This window comes from Corapipo altera, unplaced genomic scaffold (genome assembly GCF_003945725.1).
Source record: "Corapipo altera isolate COAL_440 unplaced genomic scaffold, ASM394572v1 47, whole genome shotgun sequence".
NCBI lineage: Eukaryota > Metazoa > Chordata > Aves > Passeriformes > Pipridae > Corapipo > Corapipo altera.
In genome coordinates, this window is record NW_020884897.1 from 1,179,766 (window position 1) to 1,202,836 (window position 23,071).

General features: G+C 37.9%; 1 protein-coding gene across 9 annotated transcripts in view; it reads left to right on the forward strand.

Annotated features, from left to right (window-relative positions):
* SVIL (supervillin) overlaps window positions 1-23,071 on the forward strand; it is a 102,762-nt gene that overhangs the window by 37,884 nt on the left and 41,807 nt on the right. For 4 of the 9 annotated variants that reach the window (XM_027648371.1, XM_027648374.1, XM_027648373.1 and 1 more), the window contains exons 3-14: window positions 4,142-4,233; window positions 8,346-8,403; window positions 8,522-8,673; window positions 9,100-9,769; window positions 14,112-14,195; window positions 16,203-17,090; window positions 17,423-17,587; window positions 18,210-18,244; window positions 19,303-19,364; window positions 19,731-19,870; window positions 20,616-20,711; window positions 21,965-22,217. In XM_027648371.1, coding sequence (XP_027504172.1) covers window positions 4,142-4,233; window positions 8,346-8,403; window positions 8,522-8,673; window positions 9,100-9,769; window positions 14,112-14,195; window positions 16,203-17,090; window positions 17,423-17,587; window positions 18,210-18,244; window positions 19,303-19,364; window positions 19,731-19,870; window positions 20,616-20,711; window positions 21,965-22,217 — 2,695 coding nt within the window. The remainder of the gene's footprint in view (window positions 1-4,141; window positions 4,234-8,345; window positions 8,404-8,521; window positions 8,674-9,099; window positions 9,770-14,111; window positions 14,196-16,202; window positions 17,091-17,422; window positions 17,588-18,209; window positions 18,245-19,302; window positions 19,365-19,730; window positions 19,871-20,615; window positions 20,712-21,964; window positions 22,218-23,071) is intronic. The other 5 variants (XM_027648377.1, XM_027648380.1, XM_027648378.1 and 2 more) reach the window with 4 other exon arrangements.

Below are 23,071 nucleotides of genomic sequence, written 5' to 3' on the forward strand. Positions count from 1 at the left end.
GATGGCAGGTCAGTGTTACCAAGCGGCATTTGGATCAAACTTCTGGTTGCTTTTGGGCATGTAACTAGGTTAGTGGGGCAGCTATTTAGAAACTGTATGCTGCTGCAGCAGCAGCAGATGAAGTTTGCAGCCTGGAATCCCTGATGTATAGAATACCACCCACACTTACTTTGGAAGTTGGCAGATCAGTATAACTACTGAGACTGTCAAATACTCTACTAATGCTACATTATACATTGTTTTTTAAGAAAAACGATTGAGATTGTGAAATATTGTTGCCTGTGTTTTAACAGGAACCATCTGAATTCCTGAACACTGGAGAGTATAATGAGTTTGTTGGGAACCTGAGGCCAAACCACACACAAATCCTGTGTGAAACAAACTGGTGGGACCTCTTGCTGTTGATTGCATTTCATGAATCATGGTCACAGGCTATGTTTCAGGGAAGGAAAGGATGAGAAGTTCCTCTTTCAGTTCCAGATTTAACAGGGACTTTAAGAAAGAATTCTTGCAAATTTCTAATTTATTTTTTTTTCATTTAGAGAACCTCTTGTATACCTTAATTATTTTAATAATGAATGTGCAGAGCCTAGCTGGTAAGTGTGGAAATTCATGGTACTGAACATATCTGTTCAGAATCTGCACCTAAATTTATAACATGACTAGATGTAGTTGTGATATTTCTAGAAGAGAGTTGTGGATGAGTTTGAAGGTACAATATATCTGGCAATTTAAGTCTGACTATCTGACTCTACTTAAGCAACTGAATTAATGCAACTCCTTCTTCAGCAAAGCAACTAATAAAGCAGGGAGACACATGGATATATCTCTTTGAGAAAAAAGGGAAAAAGGGAAGTCTTGGTGCGGAATTACTTATGAGTTTATTTTTTTAAAAACACTTATGAGTAGTGTCCTGTAATTTTATTTTTTGGGGTTTTTTTTTGTTGTTTTGGTTTTTTTTTTACTATTTGGAATTGCTTTAACATCATTCCAACTCAATTTGGATTCCTAATGAATGTTCTTATTGAATACTGTGACATGTCCTAAATATGCCTACTTTCATTTTTAGAACTAATTTGATATATGAGTCTATAAATACCCAATTGTTTGGCTTGACTCTGTCATCTTCAGAGCAGTGCTCTGTCTCTGAATCCTCTGTGCATGTGAAAGCAATGTTATTATATATTGGATTAAAACATTTTGGTTTTTTCATGTGCAAATACTTAAACCAAGCAATGCCACCTGCAGCTTAGCTAGAGAGAGGAAAAAAAGCCTCTGAAGAGATAAAACTCCTCAATTGTGGATTAAATAGTATATGAAAATTGTTAATCCTTTAAAAAATAAACAAGTAAATAGATGTTGACAGTCTGTCCAGAGGGAAATGGAAAATGAGGGCATAGGGAAAACTATGAAGGGACTTTCACTAAGCAAATAACCTGTGATGCTGTGTAACCCAGTGAGGGTTAAACTTAGGAAGTTTGTAGTTATTTAAAGAATTTTAGTGAAATCTGCCAGTGAGCAAAGGTTGCAAACCACCCTCTGAACAAGGGAGGAGGGAGCTCACATACAGGAAGAACTGGATGACCTTGAGGAGTAATAGAAAAAGGATGTAATGTAATAACACTAAGTGCACAGTTTTGCATTGGGGGCTGATAAATTTTTCTGTCACTTGCAACTGATGAAAGCAAAGCCTTGGCATATTAGTTTCTGACACAGGATTGAGCAGCCAATATAGTGTAGATATAAAAAGGCAAATGTGTTGTAGATCCCAGCATTCAACTAACTAGTCATATAATAATGCTTTCTCTTCTAAAATTCCTATTTTTGTAAGATACTACTAAGACCCAGGTCTGGAATCAAGACTATCCAATTCTGGTCATGATATGCAGAAAAAGATGACTTAAAACTAGAATAAGCGGAGAAAGTTTTTACAGATAATCAATGAAACTGAGAACCTGTTTTGAGGAAGCTAAGTACATATGGGTAACTTCTGTTACGAAAAATAAGGAAGGTAAATAACAACACTGGCATGAGAATGAATGGATAGAAACCCAGTAAAAGACATTTAAACTGAATTTTGATTATCTCTGGCTTCAGAGTCCCTGGAACTCCCTGGAGTGAACCTAACTAGTTTATAGTACTTAAGGATTGTTGAGGAATCCACAAACAATCCAATAATCCTGTTCTTTTTAGAACCAGCAGGCTAGTGCCAGTCTTGGTTCTGTATGACTTTACCCTTGGAAATTCATGTAGGAATGAGACATAGTGGTCAGTGTTAGTGCATAATTCATTTAAACAAGGCTTTTGGTGTATGAGTGAATGCTTTTCTGTACAGAGTCCCATGTTTATGGAAACTTAAGGTGCTGCACTGTCACAAGCATTATGGAAGCAAGTGGAGATGCTGCTAAATAAAGCACAGATATTCAAAAGTCATGAGCTAGGTCCCTCGACCCTTTTGTCTTAAGTAATCAAATTGATTTGACAAAATAAATTTGGGGGTGGTTTATAGCCTTAGGCCAATATTATTTTCATTTTTCAAACTCATGCTCAGCCAAAAGGAGTAGAAACTGCTTTCAAGTGGGAACTGGGAATCTCTCCACCCAGGGTTCTCCAGAAGTTCTGTCTGTAAGAAAATAACATATTGTGAACTAGTAAGAATCATGAGTATTGGCAGTGTGGGGTTAGGCATATACAAACATGCTGTTAACTGTCTGAGTCTCTGCCCAGTGTCAGATGACACATGCACCCATTTTCTTGTGGCTGCATTGTGCTATTATTTTACTGTATTTTGGGTTTTGTTTAGTTCAGTTACAGTGTTTTTCCCCGGTAAGGATACAGTTTTCTCTAATGGACAGCTTATTGCAGCTCTTCATCTTCTATTTGCAATTTTCTGTAGTGACTAACATTGCTTTTCTTGGCAGTACTTGGAATAATTTCTGTAAGTGCAGTTGTTGGACGCAATTTGCAGCAGGTGGCAGGGTGCCTGGATGTGACACAGCCCAGTTTCTTCATTGTCATTTCAAGGGTCTTATTCTCTCCTCGATGTCCTACAAAGGAATATTATTTATAATCGATAAACATGCAAATACTTATAAGAGTTCATGAAAAATGTTACTAGTCATTGTATGTTAAAACTCTATCCAATGGGAAATGTTCTTTTGGAATAATGAGTACAGAATTCTTTTTTTGCTATTTTTTTCTTTTCTAACCAAATAACTTTGGGGGAAAAGTGCCATTTAAAATCTGTCCTAGGAAGGATTTTCTAACAGTAAGACTGCATAGTTTTTCTTATCAGAATGACAGTAAATCATATGGCACATCACTAGCATGGCAAAATGAAGAGCCTAGAATCACTGTGAGGATTTTTATCTGTTACACCTGTCTACCCATTTTTTTAAACGTTTTAAGACCAGTATAAGTTTTCTTATACCCAGTTGAGATAGCTTATAAGTCATAATGCCAGAATACAGCAGTTTGCTCTCTGTTTTTAATAATCAGAGAAAAAAATCTTGCTTACAAGGAGGAACACTTCCTCCCAAAAAATCTCTATAGACAGTTAATATCTACTTTAGACCATTATGACCCCTACATTTTACAGTTAAAATGTGTATATTTAATGGACATATTTAAAGAAATATTTTGTTTCACCGAAGTGAACATTTTTTTTGTTTTGAAAATACATAGTATAAAATTAAATTACCTGACTGATGCTCATATTATTGTATTATAAACCATGTAATATCCAGAGAACAGTGCAGTAACAACAATAGGGCAGTCATGCAGAAGGCTGCTAGGTGGAGTGTACATACAGTACTGCATTTGATGACATATGTTTTAATATTTATGGAGAACCATTTGATACAGATTATTTCAAATGTAATTGCTTAGTATAGCATTTTGAAGGCGGTCTCCAGTCAGTAATTTAATGCAAAAATGTGTCACAGTCAGTTCCAAACAAGTTTCAAATTATGTTAGGTTTGACTTTCTGATTTTCTTTGGGTTATTTCTTAGCTCATTCCTATGGAAAATATTTTCTTGCGTATCTGTGTTAGACTATCTTGCAGTAAATTGATTACATCTTGGCTTTACTTCATTTGTAGCAGAAATATCCACAGTTCTGTAAAACAGATGTTGCTTTCAGTTTTCAGAAGGAGTTCTCATTTGAAGATAAAGAAGAACTTGCAAACAGCACAAAGGATATTGATGCTAATCTCTTAGCAGTACTTCCGAAAGGTAAGTAAAGGAGATGCATTACTAACACAAGTGGTAATTTAACAGCATGTGAAGTTTAGTTTATGCAAGTACAAGGCACAGTTAAAATTACTTAGGCACAAATGTTTTGTAGATGAATTTTCTTTTTCATGTGGAGTATGCATAAGGGGTGAAGCAAGGGATAAACAACAGTGCTCTTTTATAAGGTCTTGCTATATCCCTGCTTCATAAAGTTCAGCTTTGTTTAGCTAGTTTTCAATAGGTTAAGAAGTAGTTGAAATTCAAAACTTCAGAGAGGCTTCTTTGTACAGTTAGATTAATCCTGAAATCAAAATATTAACTTGACTTCTAGTCATAGCTCATTCCGGTCCCCTTGGTTGGTAGAATTACTGTGCTTGCATGACCAACTGACTACACTGAGTTTTTGTCTTACGTGCTAAAGGAGCTGCAGTAAGTGCAGGCTTTGTTTTGGGTTTCTTTGTTCTTAAACTTCTGTCTTAGTCTGAATAACTTCTGAAGAAAACAGCAGTTCCATATTTATCATTTGACACAGTTGAGGTAGAAGCGAGAGTTAATTCTCTTGAATTATTTAGAGAAAATCACAGTATGCTTGAGTTTATATTCTGTAGCAAATGTTTTTGAAAGATTTCTGAATTCTATAAGAAATATTTCACCTTAATTTAAGGACTTTTTAAAACATTTTTATGAGGTGCACTCCAAATGTATTTGTTGGTTTTTATTCTGGGACGATACATGGAACAATACTGCTTTTCCTAATTACTGGTGTTCTAAGGTAAATTTTGTTTAGAAGATCTACACTTACCAGAATTAAGATGCCTCTTGGCAGTCTACCTTGGAGGGTATTCTACCATAGCATCCAGCTCAATAAAAATAAAATAAAGCCTCAAGTTTGGGGCTGTTTCTGAACTGTGGCTGTTCTTCCTCTTGCCCTTAAGTGACCACTGGTGCTTACAAATTGTGTTGGCATGAATTAATCTAGATAAGGAGCTTTTACTGTGAAATTAATTATTTTAAGCTTCTTAATCTTTTCCTGTGTGCTGAATCAGATCTTTGTGCTGCTTTTTTAGGTAGAAGTGTTGTTACTGTTCTAACACTGCCGTGGTGTAGTTTCTGATGGTCACATGGAAAAAACATCCCATGAACAAATGGAAATTGGTACTAACCTATTCAAATTGCAAATTAAAAAGGAGAAACCTGGTCACCTAAGTTTACCAGGGTCAACCAGTATCCTTGGGAGTGAAATGTCTCCTACTGGCTTTCATGTTTTGAAGTAAAATATTTTATTAATCAAAAAAAAAATTACTAGAGTAGAAAAATTCCTACATTTAATCTTTTTTTGGGGGAGGAGGGTTTTGCTTCTTTTTCCTCACCTCATGAAAAGAAGAATAGTGCTGGAACTGCTTTTACAGAAAAATTCTGCAGATGTTGGCCAACTAAGCTGAAATTACTGTCTGTAATCCTAAGTGTGGAAAAAGTGTAAGGCAGCATAGAGTAGTCTCATGCTATTTTTGTCCTATATTGTTTGGGAAGGTGTTGGAGAGATTCTTCATGGGACCAGTGCTCTTTTTAGGACTGCAAAGTGGTAGTAGAATCTCTGGAACTTCAGCTAACATGTAGCCAAGAGGGTGTTGAGCTAATGCTTCTGGGAGTTCTTTGGATGTTCCACATTTCTTGTATGTAGACAACTTATGGTCATGTTTCCTTTTCAGGGGTGGGGGGAAAGGGAAGAAGACTTTTGCTATTATATGAAGCTATGCTTTAGAACTTTACTAAAGTTGTGTAAAAGATCTGTTCTCTGATGATGGTTTTAATGACTGTATAAATTGGTGACTAGGAAAGAAAAATTATTATGATTTGGATGGAATGTTGTTTTAATAACTGTGAGCTTTAGAGGCCTATGTCTGAAGTGATAGAATAATTATGGGTTTTGTTTTGACCTTTTTATGTGTGTATAGCCAACAGATAGAACAGAAAAACTCCAATAGCTAGAGGAGCATACTTAAACAGAAGTAGATTTGGGGAGGTTAGAGCAAAGTATTTATGAAAAATCATTTCCTTTGGTGTGAATCTGAAATGAAGGCTGGTTTCATAGGGATAAGTTCTCTGTTCATTACGGTTCCACTGCTAGCACAGCTTGAGTAGGCAGAGCAACAGTGGAAACTGCCCGTGCATTGAGAGAAAAGTCTGTGAAAACACAATGTAAGGGCTCATCTTTGCTTTGGTGTTGGTTCAGAATGCAAATTTTGCATTGCCCAAGTCCAGTTTCTATCCATGTCCAGAGATGTATGCTTGGAATTTACTGACTTTCAGTGGCTGTCTTGCACTGTCAGCTTGGTCAGTAGCATAGGCATAGACTTCAGTCTGCTTTGCTGCAGATGCTGAACTGAGGCATGGAAGAGGTGTCCCCTGGATTAGCTCAGGATGTCCTGGTAGCACTGTTAAGTAGCTGCATCCTGAGCTACTCTGCATCAAATGTGTACATTAGATTTTTTTCATGGTTTGATCACAATCTGAGCTAACCTGGCTTCAGAAATTAGGTTGGCTAGCTAAAGTTTGCTTTCTGTAAAAATACAGACTAAAGGAGTTGTTTTTGAGAGTGGTCATGTTCATTTCTTTTCTCTGTTCATTGCACATTCTCAGCAGGCACTCATCTGTAGCCTCAGACATTATGTTCATATCTCATTCATTTGCATCTTTGAGTCACGATCAGAATATGTTCATCCTTGCTGATCCAAGACATTTTATCTGTAGTCCTAGTGGATTTTCAGCACATAAGGCTGATATGACATCCAATGTCAGTTGTATCTATGAGGTATGAGCACTGGTATTAAGTACAGCAGACTTCCTGGATGTGTCAGCTGAGCTGAAACCCTGACCTAGCTATGCCTGTATGTTCTTGCAATACAGGGAAGGAAGAGAAGGGAAGGTGCATCTGACCTTTAAAAGGGTGGTGTTTCAATAATGTTTATCTTGTAAGTATCTAGAGCAATGAACTCTGGTAGCAAAGAAGAGGTCATAGATTTACTTCTGCAGTAGAACAATGTCTGCTAGACAGTCCTGACTCATCAGGCGTTTCTGATGGCAATCTCTGGCCAATTTAGCAGGCTGTAGATTTTAGCTAATCTCTGGCCAATTTAGCAGGCTGTAGATTTTAGCTTGCTTTGACTTTTTATCCCTGGGTCAACATGGTTGGAACCCCGGAGGTACATTGCATCAGAATAGGTGCACAGGGCTTTTAGAACTACGTTTGCCAAGGCAGTGATTCCAGGGGATGGATGTATGTGCACGTTTGTGTGTTAGGCACACACACACTCATCCCCATGCACTGCATCCTTTGACAACCTGGATGGTTTCTCTTCCTGGTGGTAAGAAGTCACACCACACTTGTTTACGTAGCACTTACTGCTCCAGTGTGGTTTCCATGTGCACATACATGTCTATATATAGGGATTACTTCATCTGGTTCACTACTCTTTGAACTGTGGCAGCTGTCTAGTAGCACATAACAGCAGCAAAAAGTTCAGGGGAAGTGAAGAAAAGTATGTCCAATTTAAACTACAAGGGAAAGTTAGCAAAGTAGAAGTTAATTATCCATGCAGGAATATCATGACACTGTAATTTTCACTCTAGCAATGAGTCACCGAGATTCTTGGGATTCGCTCAATATAGGGGAGTGGAGGAAAGTAAGAAATAGGGGGGACACTGTTTCTCTTTAAACATAGTCAGTCCCTGACTTTTGTGTAGACAAGGAAAGCAGTAATTCCATACTACCTGATTTTGAAACAGGTTACTATGGCATGTGAGCTTGATCTCGGCTAACCAAAATACAACTTGTCCAGTATATGCTACGTCTTGAAAACTACTAGGATAGAATAGCAGATTCGAGTTCAACTTGGAAGAACCTGGAGGTGATGATCATACCTGCGTGTGTAATGCACTTTTGACAACACAAGCCTAATAAACTAGGAAAACAAGAGGAAAATGCTCATTTCCTGATGAAAGCTATTTCAGAACTCTGAACTTTATTTGACTATTCCTTCTTATTCTAAAGCATTTTAGCAAGTTTCTGAAACCTAGTAGCTTATAAACTACATAATCTTTTGTTGTCTCAGTTTCAGAATTAAGAAAACTGTTTGAACCAAACAACCGAGATTTTTTGGAAATGAAAAGGTAAAAAAGTCTTTGGCCTGTAAAACAAAACACATAACTTGTTTTGTAACCTCCTCTTAGAAACTGTCCCTTCAAATTTTCAAGATGCCTGTTTTCACATTTTTCACATTTTTTTCAGAAAAGAGAGAATAGCTAGACGCTTAGAGGGAATTGAAAATGATACACAACCTATGCTTCTACAAAACTGCCCAGGTTCAGTCACACACCGTTTACTAGAGGAAGATACACCAAGATATATGCGTGCGACTGATCCATACAGTCCCCACTTAGGTAAGCAGCATATTGCAATCAGTCTTGCATTGCTGAATTACTTCATGTTTACTACCCTATCAGTTGTGCAGTCCAGTCCATGGAAGAGTTCTACAGAAGAGCTGTGTCAGGGTGGGGGTTTTTTTAACTTACCTTGTAAGTTGTCTTATTTGAAAAAAGTTGATTATCCTTATTGTTTTAAAACAACAGTGTGCTATGAGAACTATTAATTATTAAAGAGTTACTTCTTAAAGAAGTATTACTAATACACATTTCTTAATCATTTGTATGTGCTTTTGGAGACTAAAGTGCAAAAATATAATGTGTCTGTGCAGTCATTTTGATTTGTAAGAAGAGGGGAAGCTTTTAGTTCACTTGATTTGAGTGATGGGTGGGATACTTGGAGTTTTGGGATGGACTTGCTCATATATGTTGTACTTTTGACAGGAAGATCAAATGAAGAGGAGGAAACTTCAGATTCTTCTGTAGAAAAACAACCCAGATCATCCAGATACCGATCAGAAATCACAGGAGGTAATACAGAACCCTTGTACAGTACAGGAAACATGGATGTCCAGGAACTAGAGTCAAAAGCAGAGAGAATAGCTAGGTACAAGGCAGAGAGGCGACGCCAGCTGGCAGAAAAGTATGGATTATCTCTTGATTCTGATTTGGATTCTGACTACTCATCCAGATATACGCGAGCAAGGAAAGATCCTGACAGTGGGGAAAGAAAGGGAGTGAAAAGTGAAAGGCAAGATGATGAAAACAAGGACTATACCACCCTTTATTTGGCCAGGACTGAGACAAAGGGGTCAAAGAGTGTGATTTCTGATTCCAAAGAGTACTCCAGCCGTGAAGACAAAGACGACCTCTCAAATGAAAAGAGTGCTAGAAAAGCAGATGATGACAGTGCCATTAGACAGGCTTCTGACCCTTCAGCAAACTTGGATAGTTCTGTCTCCCTTTCACTTTCTGGACGAGAATCTTCCTCCTATAACGAAGTGCCAATATCACCAAAGCAAACCCCCAGAGAGTCCCTTTCTTCACCAAAGCGGGCAGCCTCACCCATCCACTTGCAGAATGACCAGCCCTTGCACAGTAACAGCAGACAAAGGTAAGTATTATTTTTATTTTGTTTGTTTTACAGTGAATTCCTTTATCTTAATCACCTTCTGCAGCAAGGTCTACAGTACTCATGAGAATGTATATATTAACCTTGAAGAATGTATTTAGTGGCTTTGGATTGATTGGCTGTATTGACTCACAGTGTGCTTCTGATACAAGGAAGTGGATATATATTTCTCTGATTAGCTATGTCCTTGGTTTCACTTTTCCTTTGTAGAATTTTTGCTAAAATTAGGCCCTCTGGGGGAAGCAGTGGAATAACTGATGTTTAAGATATTTACACAAATTAGAAATTGAAGGAGTTATGTGGTTCTAAATCTGATTTTGGGTTTTTTTTTTAATAACCTATTATAGCAAGCCTTTTAACTTTTTTTCATCTATATCCTGTGATTGTTTGGGTGGGGGCTTCCAAGTAAAGGTAAGATATTTCTCAGTGAAGATTTTAATATCTTCATGATGGGTCCTGCCAAAATAAACAGTTATCAGAGTCAAAAGCTGAACAGTGTCTTAGGTCAGTTGAAATAATAGTTGATTTGTTTTCATGATGTGAAAGTGTGAAAACCTTTTTTGAAATGTGATAGTCATTCTTTCAGATAATGTCAAGCATACATGTGCATGAAGGGACAGAGGGGAAAGTTAAAATTCCATGATGAATTGCTTCCTATTTGACAAATTTACTACAGTAATAGGGTAACCAGATACTTCCAGAAGGAAAAAAATTATTTTTCATTAATTTCACATTATAATTTCACAGTGTATTGCGAAAACGCTGTCAAATTCTTATGGTGACTGAAAACAACGCGTGAATAAGAACTTTTTAAAAGTATGATTTTCTCTATGTGTGATTCTTTAATTTCTAGTTAGGTGGATGGATAGAAAATAAAAACCATAAAAACTTAAGTTAAAATGTTGCAATTAAAAATGATGTAAATTACAATGAGAACTTAATTGTAAACACTCTGTGTCATGCAGTGTTGACTGTTTCTAAGAAACTGAAACAACTGGTATAAACTGAACCATTTATGCTTTCCATAGAGCACAAGGGGACTCAATCCCCAGGTGTGAGAAATCAGGAAAAGAAGGCAAGAGACCAGCATGAATGAATTGATTTTAAAGGGCAGGAAACAAATGCACAGGCAGTTGAAACAGGGACAGATATTATGGGAAGAGTATAGGGACACTGCCCCGTTGGGTAAGGTTGGGCTTAGGAAGGCCAAGGCAAAGCTGAAGCTGAACTTGGCAAGGATGCAAAGAATAAAAAGAAGGACTTCTACAGGTATGTTAGCCAGAAAAGGAAGGTCAAAGAAAGCAAGACTGGCAGACTTATAACAATGGACGAGCAGAAGGCTGAGATACTCAACTATTTTGCCTCAGTCTCCAATGGCAACGTCTCTTCCCACACTGAGCTCAGTGGTGCAGTTGACACTCCCAAAGGATGGGATATCATCCAGAGGGTTATGGACAAGCTCAAGAATTGGGCCCATGGAAACCTCATAAGGGATTCAGTAAAGCCAAGTGCAAGATCTTGCACCTGGGCCAGGCAAGCCCCTGTTCCAAATACAGTCTGTGGAATGAAAGGATTGAGAGCAGCCCTGACATGAAAAGCTTTGCAGAACCGGTGGATGAAAAGCTGGACATGAACTGGCAATGTTCACTTGCAGCCCAGAAAGCCAATCCTGTCCTGGGCTGCAAAAAGGTGTGGCCAGCAGGTCAAGGGAGGTGATTCTGCCCTCCTACTCCACTCTCATGAGATCCCACCTAGAGTACTGCATCCAACTCTGTAGTCCTCAGCACAAGAAAGACATGGACCTGTTGGAGTGAGTCCAGAGGAGGACCACAAAAATCATCAGAGGGATAGAGCACCCCTACTATGAGGAAAGGCTTGAGAGAGTTGGGGTTGTTCAGCCTGGACAAGAGCAAGCTCCTGGGAGACCTTATTGCAGCGTTTCAGTGCTTAACAGGGTCTTATAAGAAAGATGGGAACAGACTTTTTAACAGGGCCTGTTGCAATAGGACAGGGGGGAATGGTTTTAAACTAAGAAAGGGTATACTGAGACTAGATTTAAGAAAGAAATTTTTTACAAGAAGGATGATAAAACACTGACACAGACTGTCCAGAGAGGAGGTAGACACCCTATCCCTGAAAACATTCAAGGTGATGTTTGATGAGACTCTGAGTAATGTGGACTAAATGACCTGTAAAGGTCCTGTCCAACCCAGACTATTCTGTGATTCTGTGAATAAGTAATAACTTAGTACAAATTGCTGACTCCATTATCACTAATTTCAGATTCTTTCTGGGATGAGGCTTTGGTCAGTATTTGCATAAAACAAGTTTCCCATAATTACTGTCATTTTTATCTTTTGAAGGAAATCATCTGCACCCGTCAAGGTATGGTGTAGCGCTTACAGCAGCCAGGAGCTTAAAGCTAGGATTTGGTCCCTTGTTCAGACACACATATAGGCAATAGGTGGTATTTTAAAGGTTGAGTTGCCAAGAGTTTGTTCTTTAATACCCCTGACGTTTCCAGTGCCAGTGTGTACACACTGGTGTGTTATTCAGAGATGTAACAATAACCTCTTGGAAACTCTTGTCCCTGTTTCTGCGTGGTAAAGAAGTCATCATCTGTTTCCATGCAGTCCATTTGAAGTTACTGTACGGTGCTGTTCTATAAGGCTATTTGCACAAGGGCTAACTCCAGTTTTTCAGGAGCCTGCTGTTCTGAAGTCAGTTCCATATTATATAGGTTGCAATTTTTTTTTGTTAAATTTAAATTTCTTGAGTTCAAATTGGAAAACAAATGCAGCTTGCTTTGGAATACATCTGAAGGCTTTGTGCCTTCAGTCCTAAGAAGATTTAATAATTAATCCTGTTACCCATCACTGAGAAGACAACAAAGTGCTGAGAAGGTATCATTTGACATTGCCTGCATTTGGCTGCTGAAATGGCTGATTAAATTCAAAATGTGGCTTGCGTTCCTCTGACTGTACTCTTCAAAGGATGAATGATCAAGAACAAATAATTGCTGCTTGGGCCATGCCCACTATAAAAATGTGCCAAAGTACACATTAAGAGAGGAGAAGGAAGTTCCCTTGCTTCAGAGCAATTACAGGTGCTGGGGCAGCTTCTGTGAAAGAGTTTTATCTTCTATTTGGTCAGTTCCATTAGGGATTCAAAAACATTTGGAAAAACAAAAGATGTTTCAACACTTGGTGTTTGTTCTAAGATTGATTTGGATACAGTGACAACTGTAGGTGAGTTCTCAAATTTAAACTTATTTGCAGCAAATACACTGTTATCTTAAGAACAGTTGTTGATTTGACCTTTTTCAGTTATTTTTCTTTAAAGACCAACTAAAAAAAATTGAAGTAGATTATCTGGAGCTTGATTTGGGATTTTGATCCCAAATGGCTCTACTGCAATGAGAAAAGTTCTTTCAGATGTACCTCCAGGTAATGGAAAGCATCCTGGACTCTTGTCACCCTAGGGGAATGAGTTTGTAAACGTTAATGTGGCAGGACAGCCTGTGCTTGCAAAGTTAAAAGTATTTGATGTGATCTACTATTTCTGAGGAATTTTAGGTGAAGATGGGCATTAGGAAAGGATTTGAGAAACTGTATATAGGAAGTCTGTGAGCACCCTTTCCTGCAGAGCTTTTTGAGGTTTGTAGTGTTCTTGTTTCTTTTTATGCTTTCAGTGCCAGAATGGAAACTGAATAAAGTCAGGATTAAATTAGGGGTCACTTTGTTTCTTAAGCTTTTCCTTTCCCAAGTCACCTAGTGATGCAGAGTGTTTTACTTTACCTGAAGCTTTTGTGAGCAGGATTACAAGAGAAGAGAGGAGTTCCAGACGCTCCCAAGAATTTCTTAGGAAGTATGATGTAGCCATCTGAATTTTTAGCTTCATTGAATTCCTGTTACTACTTTGTTTTGGATGCAGCAGTCTTTACCACTTTAACCACAAATTAAATTAATGGTTTTAACAACTTTTTCAGATGTCTTTGCACAAACTGACCTGCAATGGCAAAGGGCAAAAATAAGGTGTAGTTGCTTTCACTTCTGAAGTTTTGGACAATGTACACTTGGTAAAGTTACCTTTGCAGAATCTTTACCATTTAGAACACTTTCTAGATCTCTGTGGAATTAATATGATAGTTTGTTTCACAGTTTACCACATTTGAATTTGATTAGTGTACATTGCTTTTGTTTTCTTGAGCAGTCCTCTGCAATTGAGTAGCTAGCAATAAAAAGCAGTGGGAGGGAGGATCAGGAGAAATAATGGGAATATGTGTTGAGTTCTCAAAGTTACCTGAAGTTCTATTTTTCTGTAGTAGTGCAGGGAAAGCAAAACCTGAATGGTTTCTTCAGAAAGATTCGGAAGGGGACACACCTTCACTTATCAGCTGGCCCTCCAGGTATCATAAAACATAGCTGTGTGGCTAACAATCGGACTACAAACCTCCCCTTTCTTTCCCTTTACTCTGTATTCATTTAACACTTGCCTTTAATTTTCCTTTAACAGCAGCAAGTTAGAAAGTGTTATTTCTTGTGGATAAAGAGCTGTTGAAACTTTTTTGAAGCATCTGCTTTTATTCTAACTTATGACCAGTTGGTATTTTGATGAAGAAGTACAAATGCCTTGAGCTTCTTCCACAGCTACTATCATTCTGGCTTCCACTAAATTTTATAACTTCTCATTTGGTCCCACTTTGTATTCTACAAACAGCGGATTGGTATAACGTACACCAATCCATCTTAGCATTCCCTACAATTAATTCCTTGAATTCCAAAGGAGATGGTACAAGAGAGGTAAAAAAAACCAAAACAAAACAATAATTGGAAAAGTAAAGCAAGATCTTGATCAAAGCTACAGGCAGCTGCTTTCTTCCGGTTTGGTAACACATACAGTGATCCCACCATGAAAAACATTGTAGGAAGACTCTTTTTCATGTTTCTGATTAAAGTAATTCTCATAACCCAGTACTAATACCAGCATGGATGTTCTGGGGAATGCTTGGTACATGTAGTTAAAAAAATACTTTTTCAGACTTACACTCTTCCTGTGCTTAAGTAACTTTGAGGAGTTTCCCTGATAAGTACATCAATCCTCAGAGGTAAGAAGCACCAAAATATTACGAAGATTAGTGTTTAAGATTGGGTATCCTCAATTATCCTCTTAGATAATTTGCCTCTTTTTTTCCTAACTTTTCTTTTTTCATAATGCAAACTCCAAAAAGTCTGTTGGTAGCAAGCCTGGAATTGCACGTATTTTGAGCTGGATTACTTACTTTCAATTAGGGAGCTAGTATCCCATTTTAGTTGAGTTTCTCTCCTTCCTCAGAATTAAAATAATTTTTTAGACCTGTTTGGGAGGGGAGGAGGTACAGGGCTTTCATTTTTAATACTGTGTGTGCGTTATCTACGAACGCCGCCCTGTAAGCTGTCTGAGCTCTTGGCGAGGCTGTAAAACTGCTGGAGAGCTGCCCTGCAGTGACAGTCACAGAGCAAAGGCTGCCTCTGGCTGCACGTGCTTGCCTTCCCTTGTGCTGTTGCAGTCAGTTTCTAAAGGTGAAATATGACTCTGTTTTGCATGGATATTACACAAGTCCAGAGGTGTTTCTAGAAAACACACTGAAGGTAACTTTGGGAACATACCTGTAAGTTTTTGCATGTTAGAATGTAATGAAACCTTTTAAAATATAAAACCTGTTTTGGTTTCTAAATCCCTTTCTTCCCTGCAAGCTCTCTGAAGAGCAACAGCCATGCCATAGTTTCACTTTGGGCTTTAAGGCTTGCCCTTTCAACATTTTTTCTCGCTTACTGAAATAGGTTACACTACATGTAACATTTTGGGTGTCCTGTATGATACACAAAAGCACAGGTAAACCAGTCTCTGGCAAACCGTCTGAAAGACTGGATGGAGATAAGATATTTTTCATATCTTTTTCCAATACAGCAACATCTTGATATGACATAAGCTTCCCAGTGTTTAGACATCTTCAAAAATCTGACTTCATACATGATTGCCAGCAGAATTTGCAATTTCAGGCTGAACCCAACACTTTGATAATATAAAATGCAGTTTTGATCATCGTGTTTGTTTGAGACTATGGGTATGTGCTATTTGACAGACACAGTTGTGATCTCATGGGAACATGCTGTATGTTTTCAGAGCTTGCACAGTTACCTTCTCAGGAGTCATGCATGTTCAAGAGCCTGTGAATCCCTCAAGTGTTTTTGAGCAATATTACTGCTAAGATTTGTGGGGAGGAAGGGGTTGCATCATAAGATTACTTTCTTTTATGTGTTGATTGTTTTTTATTTTAATACAATGTTGCTGTCTGTACCCTCAGTAGGTGTCTGTGTTCCTTTCCAGATTGGGTATTGCTGTTCACAGCTTTAATCCTTTTTCTTTCTTAAAGAGTAAAAGTTAGAGAGAAATTGGTGAAAGAGGAAAGTGCTCGTGGAAGCCCTGAACTTGTCACAGACACAGTATCTCAGAGAAAATCCCATCCAGTTCCAACCCACTACATGCCTCTTCAGACAGAAACGTCTGCCTTTGATAGGGTCATAAATCAGCCCGTCAGTTCCGTCCGCCAACCAATACATGGCTATATTCAGCCTGCTGGCATTGCTCACACAGCTCAGCTGATGGCAGCAGAAGAACCAGAAAACATCCCTGCTGGCAGCCTCCTCCCACCAGACAGTGTTAGCCTCGTAACAAAATCATCAGGAGCCACTGCATCAGAGGGTGAAAAGAAAGAAGCACCTTGTTATGGAACAAAACCTGATGAAGAAGATTCCTTGGAGGGTGATCAGGCTTCCAAAGGCAGAAGACCAATTTTGCCATCTGAGATTCGCAAGCAAGGGAAGAACCATGAGGGCCTCTTTGGAGGAGGAGAATTAGATACCCCTGTGGGGAGTTCCTCCTTTGCAAGCAAACCGAAAGTTAACTCAGAAGTTCAGAGAGAGTTGGAGTGCAATAAGAGGCAGGCCCCCGAGCAGCAGTTTAAGCCCCCTGAGAACGTAGAAAGGAGTGAAGCTGTTATGTACATACAGAGTGGATCTGTATTGCAGCCTGCCAAGGCAAAGGCTCCTGTTTGGAAAGTGTCAACAACAAAGCACAAGGTCCTGACTCGCTCAATGTCTGACTATACTGTGGCTCCTAAGCTAGAAGCTTTTAAAACTAAGGACAGCATGGAAGCAAATCCACCAAATGGTGAGATTGGCATGGTTGACACGAAAGTCTCTGTTGCCCAGCTCCGTAATGTCTTTCTGGAGAGTGCTAATGCCAACAAGAAAACGGAACTGTAGGTGACATTTCAGTCGTATTTTCGTGTGAAACTTGCACGTCCTTGGCAAAAATTACACACACTCAACAGCAGTTGTGTTCAGCACTTAAAGCACACAGCTTAGCTCTCACCAGTGTGTATTGGAGGCTGAGACGGTTTGAATCCCGCTTTTGTGCTTCTGCTTGCTAGTGCAAGTTGCGATGTGGGGTAGCTGGAATGTGTACGTCTGTGCATGTTACCGGAGGAGCATGCAGAGTGGTCTCCAGTGAATCGTTGAGATGCTTACATCTATGCTTTACTTCTCTCTCCTGTTTTCTTTCCTATGCGCTCTCTGTCGTGCGATCTGAAAGTGAATCTCGGTCTGAGATGTCAACGGCAGGTAGTACTGTGTCTGCCAATGGTGACCGTGGGCCACGAAAGGCGAGGCGCTATTTTACTCCTGGTGAAAATAGAAAGACATCTGAGAGGTTTAAAACTCAACCTATAACATCAGCAGAACGAAAGGAGACAGATAGGTAGGCACGTATGTAGCTCTGTGTAGCATTCTAGTGCAGGTAGATATGAACAAGCTTGTGAAAAGATTTGTTCATTTATTAGCACAAACATTTTGCAAGATTATTGTTTTTCTTTAAAAACAACCCAATATTTGTTATAGCTCCTTATAAAATGAAACCCAAAACACCCCTGACAAAACCAATTTGTTGCAAATTCCTTCCATGTAAAATGGTGAGCAGTGAATCATCATAAAGTACTGTAGCTGTCTGGTTCTGTCTAATAAATACTTTTGGTTTTATATAAAGAGTTTCCATCTATTCTACTTTATCATTTACTCTTTTTGTAAACTACCAAACAAATTATTTTATGTTAAAAGAGCTGGCGGCAAATCTTAGACTTTTATCTTCTGCAAAATGAACTAGAAATCATTTTCCTTCATTGTATTTAGGTTTGCTTGTAGTTGCTTGCCTTTATGCTTCATTAAAGGATGTTCCCAAGTGGACACTGTTGAAACTTTAAAAATAGATAAATTCTGCCATTCTTCAGACTTTTGAGGTCCTGCTACTTCAGACCGAATTTTAATTTCATTTTTGATGTCTTGTTTCAAACTAACTTTTTTCCTGTTTGATAATTTTTCACTAGGTCAATTTTCAGTGCAGAAATACCAAGTGCTGAAGGTAGGTTACTGTACTGTTTTCTAAGGAAGAAATGGGAGCAAATGTATTTTTTGTTTTAACTGAAGAACTGTTTGATAATGCAAACAAAATACACTTGAAAATAACTATCTTTAATGTGTTTGAAGTACCAATTTTCTTTGGACCATGTCTACTACAGACTTGATTTCAAATTCATTTAGGGCCACAAGTCTGTCTATGGATACCAAATTTCATATGGGAGTCAGAGGAGGAATGGCTTGACACTTTTCAACATAGTTTTTTTCCTAATTTAGACAATAAATAACCTAGTTGTTGGGAAAAAAATTTTAATCATCATTCAATTTTAATCAGTGGTCTAGGACTAATAACTGAAAAAAGCCTTTAGTATAAAGAGGAACTGATGTTGCTAATTTGTTTTCTGGCTAAGGAAGTTGCCAAATGCAGGTTAGTAAATTACAGAATTCAGTCTGCCATCTTACTTCTCTTTCCCTCTTGTCACCCTTGGCAAGTCTGGCATAAATTAGGTAGGTAATCTCATGAGTAGCTAAATTTAGATTTAATGCCTTATGCTATTTGAAAGCTGATATTCTCTGCAGCTTTGAGATGCTGGCTCTTGGATCCTGGAGGATGCTGATTTCAACTCCTAAGGATACCAGTTGAGCCTCTTTGAAATGGGGACACGAGGTGGTAATCAGAATAGTCAGTTAGTATAAAATAGATGTTCAATACTGTTCACTGACCCTTAAGACTGTCTTTAAGTATAATTATTTTCTTAGTCCATGTGTTATTATAGACTGATACAATAAGTTTGATTATTCATAGAAGTTTGTTTGGTTAACTTGAAAGGACATGAACTGTCCTGAAGACAAGTCTTTTGCAAATCATTTCAAGAATTTTCCTCTAATGCAGTACATGTAAAAACAGATAAAGTTTACACAACTGAGTTCATGATAAGTCTTTTGTTAAATGTGAGGAACAGCCAGCTTATTTGCTGGTTTGTAATCATTTATTAAAAAAAATGTATTTAATATGAGCTTGATTCACTATGTTCAACATCTTTTTTTTCTTCCTTTGTGTAGATGAAGAAAAATTGGATGACCGAGCCAAACTAAGCGTGGCTGCAAAGAGGCTTCTTTTTAGAGTAAGTATTGCATTTTCTAAATAAAAGACTGAAATAAACATCTCATATACAAGATGCTGAAGGAACCCAAAGTGCATTAAAATGAAGTATAATGCAGTTAACCACACCCAAGCTACATAACTTTTTTTTTTCTTACTTTATTCCCTGCCTACACAGTAGACCTGTTGCTCTAAAGCCTTCTTGTCATTTAGAGAGAGGTGTGTAGTTAGTCTTAATTCCATGATACATACTGTGCAATTGCATCCTGCTTTTGATTCAAAGATGGGCACTTGGGAACTTTACTGCTCTGCATGCAAGAAAACTGAAAAGAAAGTACTGTTTTAGAACTTTTCGTCCATGGCTTAAATGTAACATATGTCCTCTTAGGAAATGGAAAAATCATTTGAAATGAAAAATATTCCTAAACCACCTACAAGAAGTTCAGCGGTAGAGAGAAGACTGCGGCGTTTGCAGGATAGATCTCACACACAACCAATCACCAGTGAGGAGGTGGTCATTGCAGCTACGTAAGTCTTGTGCATGTGTTGGCTTTAACTCTGGCTCCTGCTTTCAAATCTGGGAATAAGTTCCATGTCTGTGGTGCTTATAACTTTGTAGCAAGGAAAACATTTATTGTTAAGGGCCTTGACAACCACAGGGGAAACTATATTGAAATTCCTTTTTAAATGTAGAGGGACTAGTAAAGCATAACTTATATGAACTGTAATTTGGCAGAAAGTTTAGGAACCTGTGGATTAGGTAAACAAGATTAATCATAGCATTGTTTCATAACTCGAAAAAGATACTTTGCACTGAGGGAAATCTGCTCAATTTCTTATGGAATGTATTGGGGAAAACCTTTTACATTCTGAAATCTCAAATGTACTTTTTGGAAATGCATTTCTTCCACTCCCGTCATATATCATGACGTTTTCCTGAATAAGGGAAAATCATTTTTGGGGAAAATTAGACAAAGGTGAATGGATGTTCACCTAATGGTCTGCTAAAAGGTAGCTTACATTATGGGTAATGAATAAGTTCAAGAGACAGCATGTTTGCTCTTCTAGGTTTTTGGTTCTTTCAAAGTATTTGAAACTATTTTAAAAATGTCGCAGCAGATAATTCAGTTAATTAAAAATCACTGCTGTTTGGTTTTTTTCTGTTTTGTTTTGTTTTGGTCTTTTCTGTAGTTAACACTTTATGTATTGCTTTTCTTAATGCTTTTTTCTTCTCTCTCCCTGTGAATTTTCCCTCCTTGGCAATTCTTTAAAGTGAAACTACCCCTGCTTCACGTTCTGTGAATACCCACACAGTAGTGACAAGAGTACCTAGTCCCACTGTAGTTAAGAGCACTGTACAACCTACCAGGTACTGGGGGGGGTAAACATGCATGTTACATGGAGCACAAGATTCTTCAATAGCAGATGCATCTTTAAAGTCTTGAATGCCTTTTCAATGTGTCAAGTCAATACTCATTTCAAGAATATTTAAAACATTGGTCATTTATGTTTGCATGATAAAGCAATGCAGCTTTTTTTTGGTCAAGCATCTGTTTTCAGGACCCTTCTAACCACACTTACCCACTCTAGAAGCATAGTCGTCTTTGTGAAAGAAATTAATTTGCATGTGAGCAAACCCAGCAGAAGTCTCTTTGCTCTTGTAATTTTTTTTATATGGTAATGTCATCCTCAGATGAAAATAGCAAAACTGAGTGCTTGATTTCACAAGGAGTACATGTCCTTTGTCTGTCTCTACATATATATTTTTTTAGCTTGCAAAATTAAAGGAAATATAAGAAATTGCACCACCTATAGGTAAAGTTGCAGAATACTGTTGCCTGTTCTGAATGAGAGAATTTTAGCAGAGACCATGACAGGAAAAAAAAATTAGAGAATACTGCTAATTCCATAAATGTGGCAGAAGATGAACGATAAAATATTTTATTGTAAAGGTGAATAAAATACATTATTGTAGAGACAAATGCAATTACAGCTTTTATGAATGAACTTGTCTGCCTTCAGCATTGGTCAAACAATCTACAAAGTCAAACTATGTTTCAAAACTATTTTTTGTTGTTGAGTTACCCCAGATAACTCGAAACAAAAGACAGTCTGAATTCTGTTCCACTTCAAATTATAAGAGGCATTGCAATTTATGGTAACCTAAAAGCAGCACTAACTTGGAGTTTAAGTCTGTCTTTTAAATGTTTTGATCATATATGGTCCACAAGTTACTTTCAATAAAATTGAACTTTACATAAGTTGCACTGTAGGACCTGTATTTGTCCTACAGCAGGCATCTTAAATGTCTCTCCATAGCTCTGTATTCTGTATAAAGAGATTGTCTGAAAAATCTCTCTTCAGTCTTGAAGTTCCCCTTTTAAAAAAAAATGTTATGTCCTAATCAAATGAATTTGTGAATGAAAATTTAACTTTTTTTTAAATCTCCAGCTGTTGAATTAGAATTCATCATGCCAATGTTGAACCACTGCATACCCACTTAGGCTGCTATATTACATTGGCTATTGTGCTTCACATGCAGTTCTTCTGCTTCTATCAGGTTGAGATTTTAAAACTGCATAGCGGCTTCTTCAAAACTAATTTCTAGTTCTGTTTCTTCAGCTTGCAGGCATCAGCACAACAAAAAATTTTAGCTAAAGAGGAGATAAGAGCAGCCAAAGAGGCAATGGGGCAAGATCAGTCTGATGAACCAGATTCTTCCACCTTAAGTTTGGCAGAAAAGATGGCTTTGTTTAATAAACTGTCTCAACCAGTATCCAGGGCCATCTCCACAAGGAATCGAGGAGATCTGAGGCACAGAAGAATGAATGCTCGTTACCAGACTCAGCCAGTCACTCTTGGAGAAGTTGAGCAGGTAAGTGCCATCTTAGCTCTTTTGCATTTGTTTTTGATTTTGTTTTGGGTTTGTTTGTTGGTTGGTTGTTTTGTTTTGTTTTGTTTTTTGAGAAAACAGCTTCAGTGTAAGATGATGTAACAACTGGCCTTTCCTTTGCTTTGAGCTACACACTGAGGAAAGAGCTTGTCAGGAAGCAGATTCTGACACTGAGGAACAACATCCCCAAAGTGTTTAACTTTGTTGGAGTGGTTTTCTTCTTTTTTAAAGTAATTCAAGTGTATATCATCTTTTTGTTCGGTGCATGCTGTACCTTTCACAGTGTGTGTCTTTTCTGGTAGATATTACTTGTCTTCTAAAGTAAATTCCTGATCAAAGGGGTAAAAACTGTGACACACATCATTGTGTATTTTCAGGGAATTTTGGAGCTTTGTAATGTGCAACTTTCAGGTCCATTCCCGAAAGCATTATATATTTCTGTTATTAGTCAGGACATATTCTGTCATTTTCCTCTGGGACGGGGCACTGATTTTTATCCTAATTTTTTTCTCTAAAAGCTGAATACTTTTGAAATTCAAAAAGTCATGGTCAAAAAGAAATTATTTAATGTGTGCAATGGAATTGGGCTTCCTGTTCTGGAATCTTTCATATAATTGGAACTGCAAAGGAATGCCTTTTTAGTGAAGCCTGAGCATAAGGTGACCCAGCAGTGGTCTTTCAGAGCTGATCACAATAGCAGAAACATCAGTCCCTTAGCATTACAGCTTCAAAAGAAATCACTTTAACAGTGAAGCACAACTCCTATGTCGTATTTCTAGGGATTTGGATCAATCCGAGTTCTCGTTCTATATGCTTCATCCATGATTATATGTTTT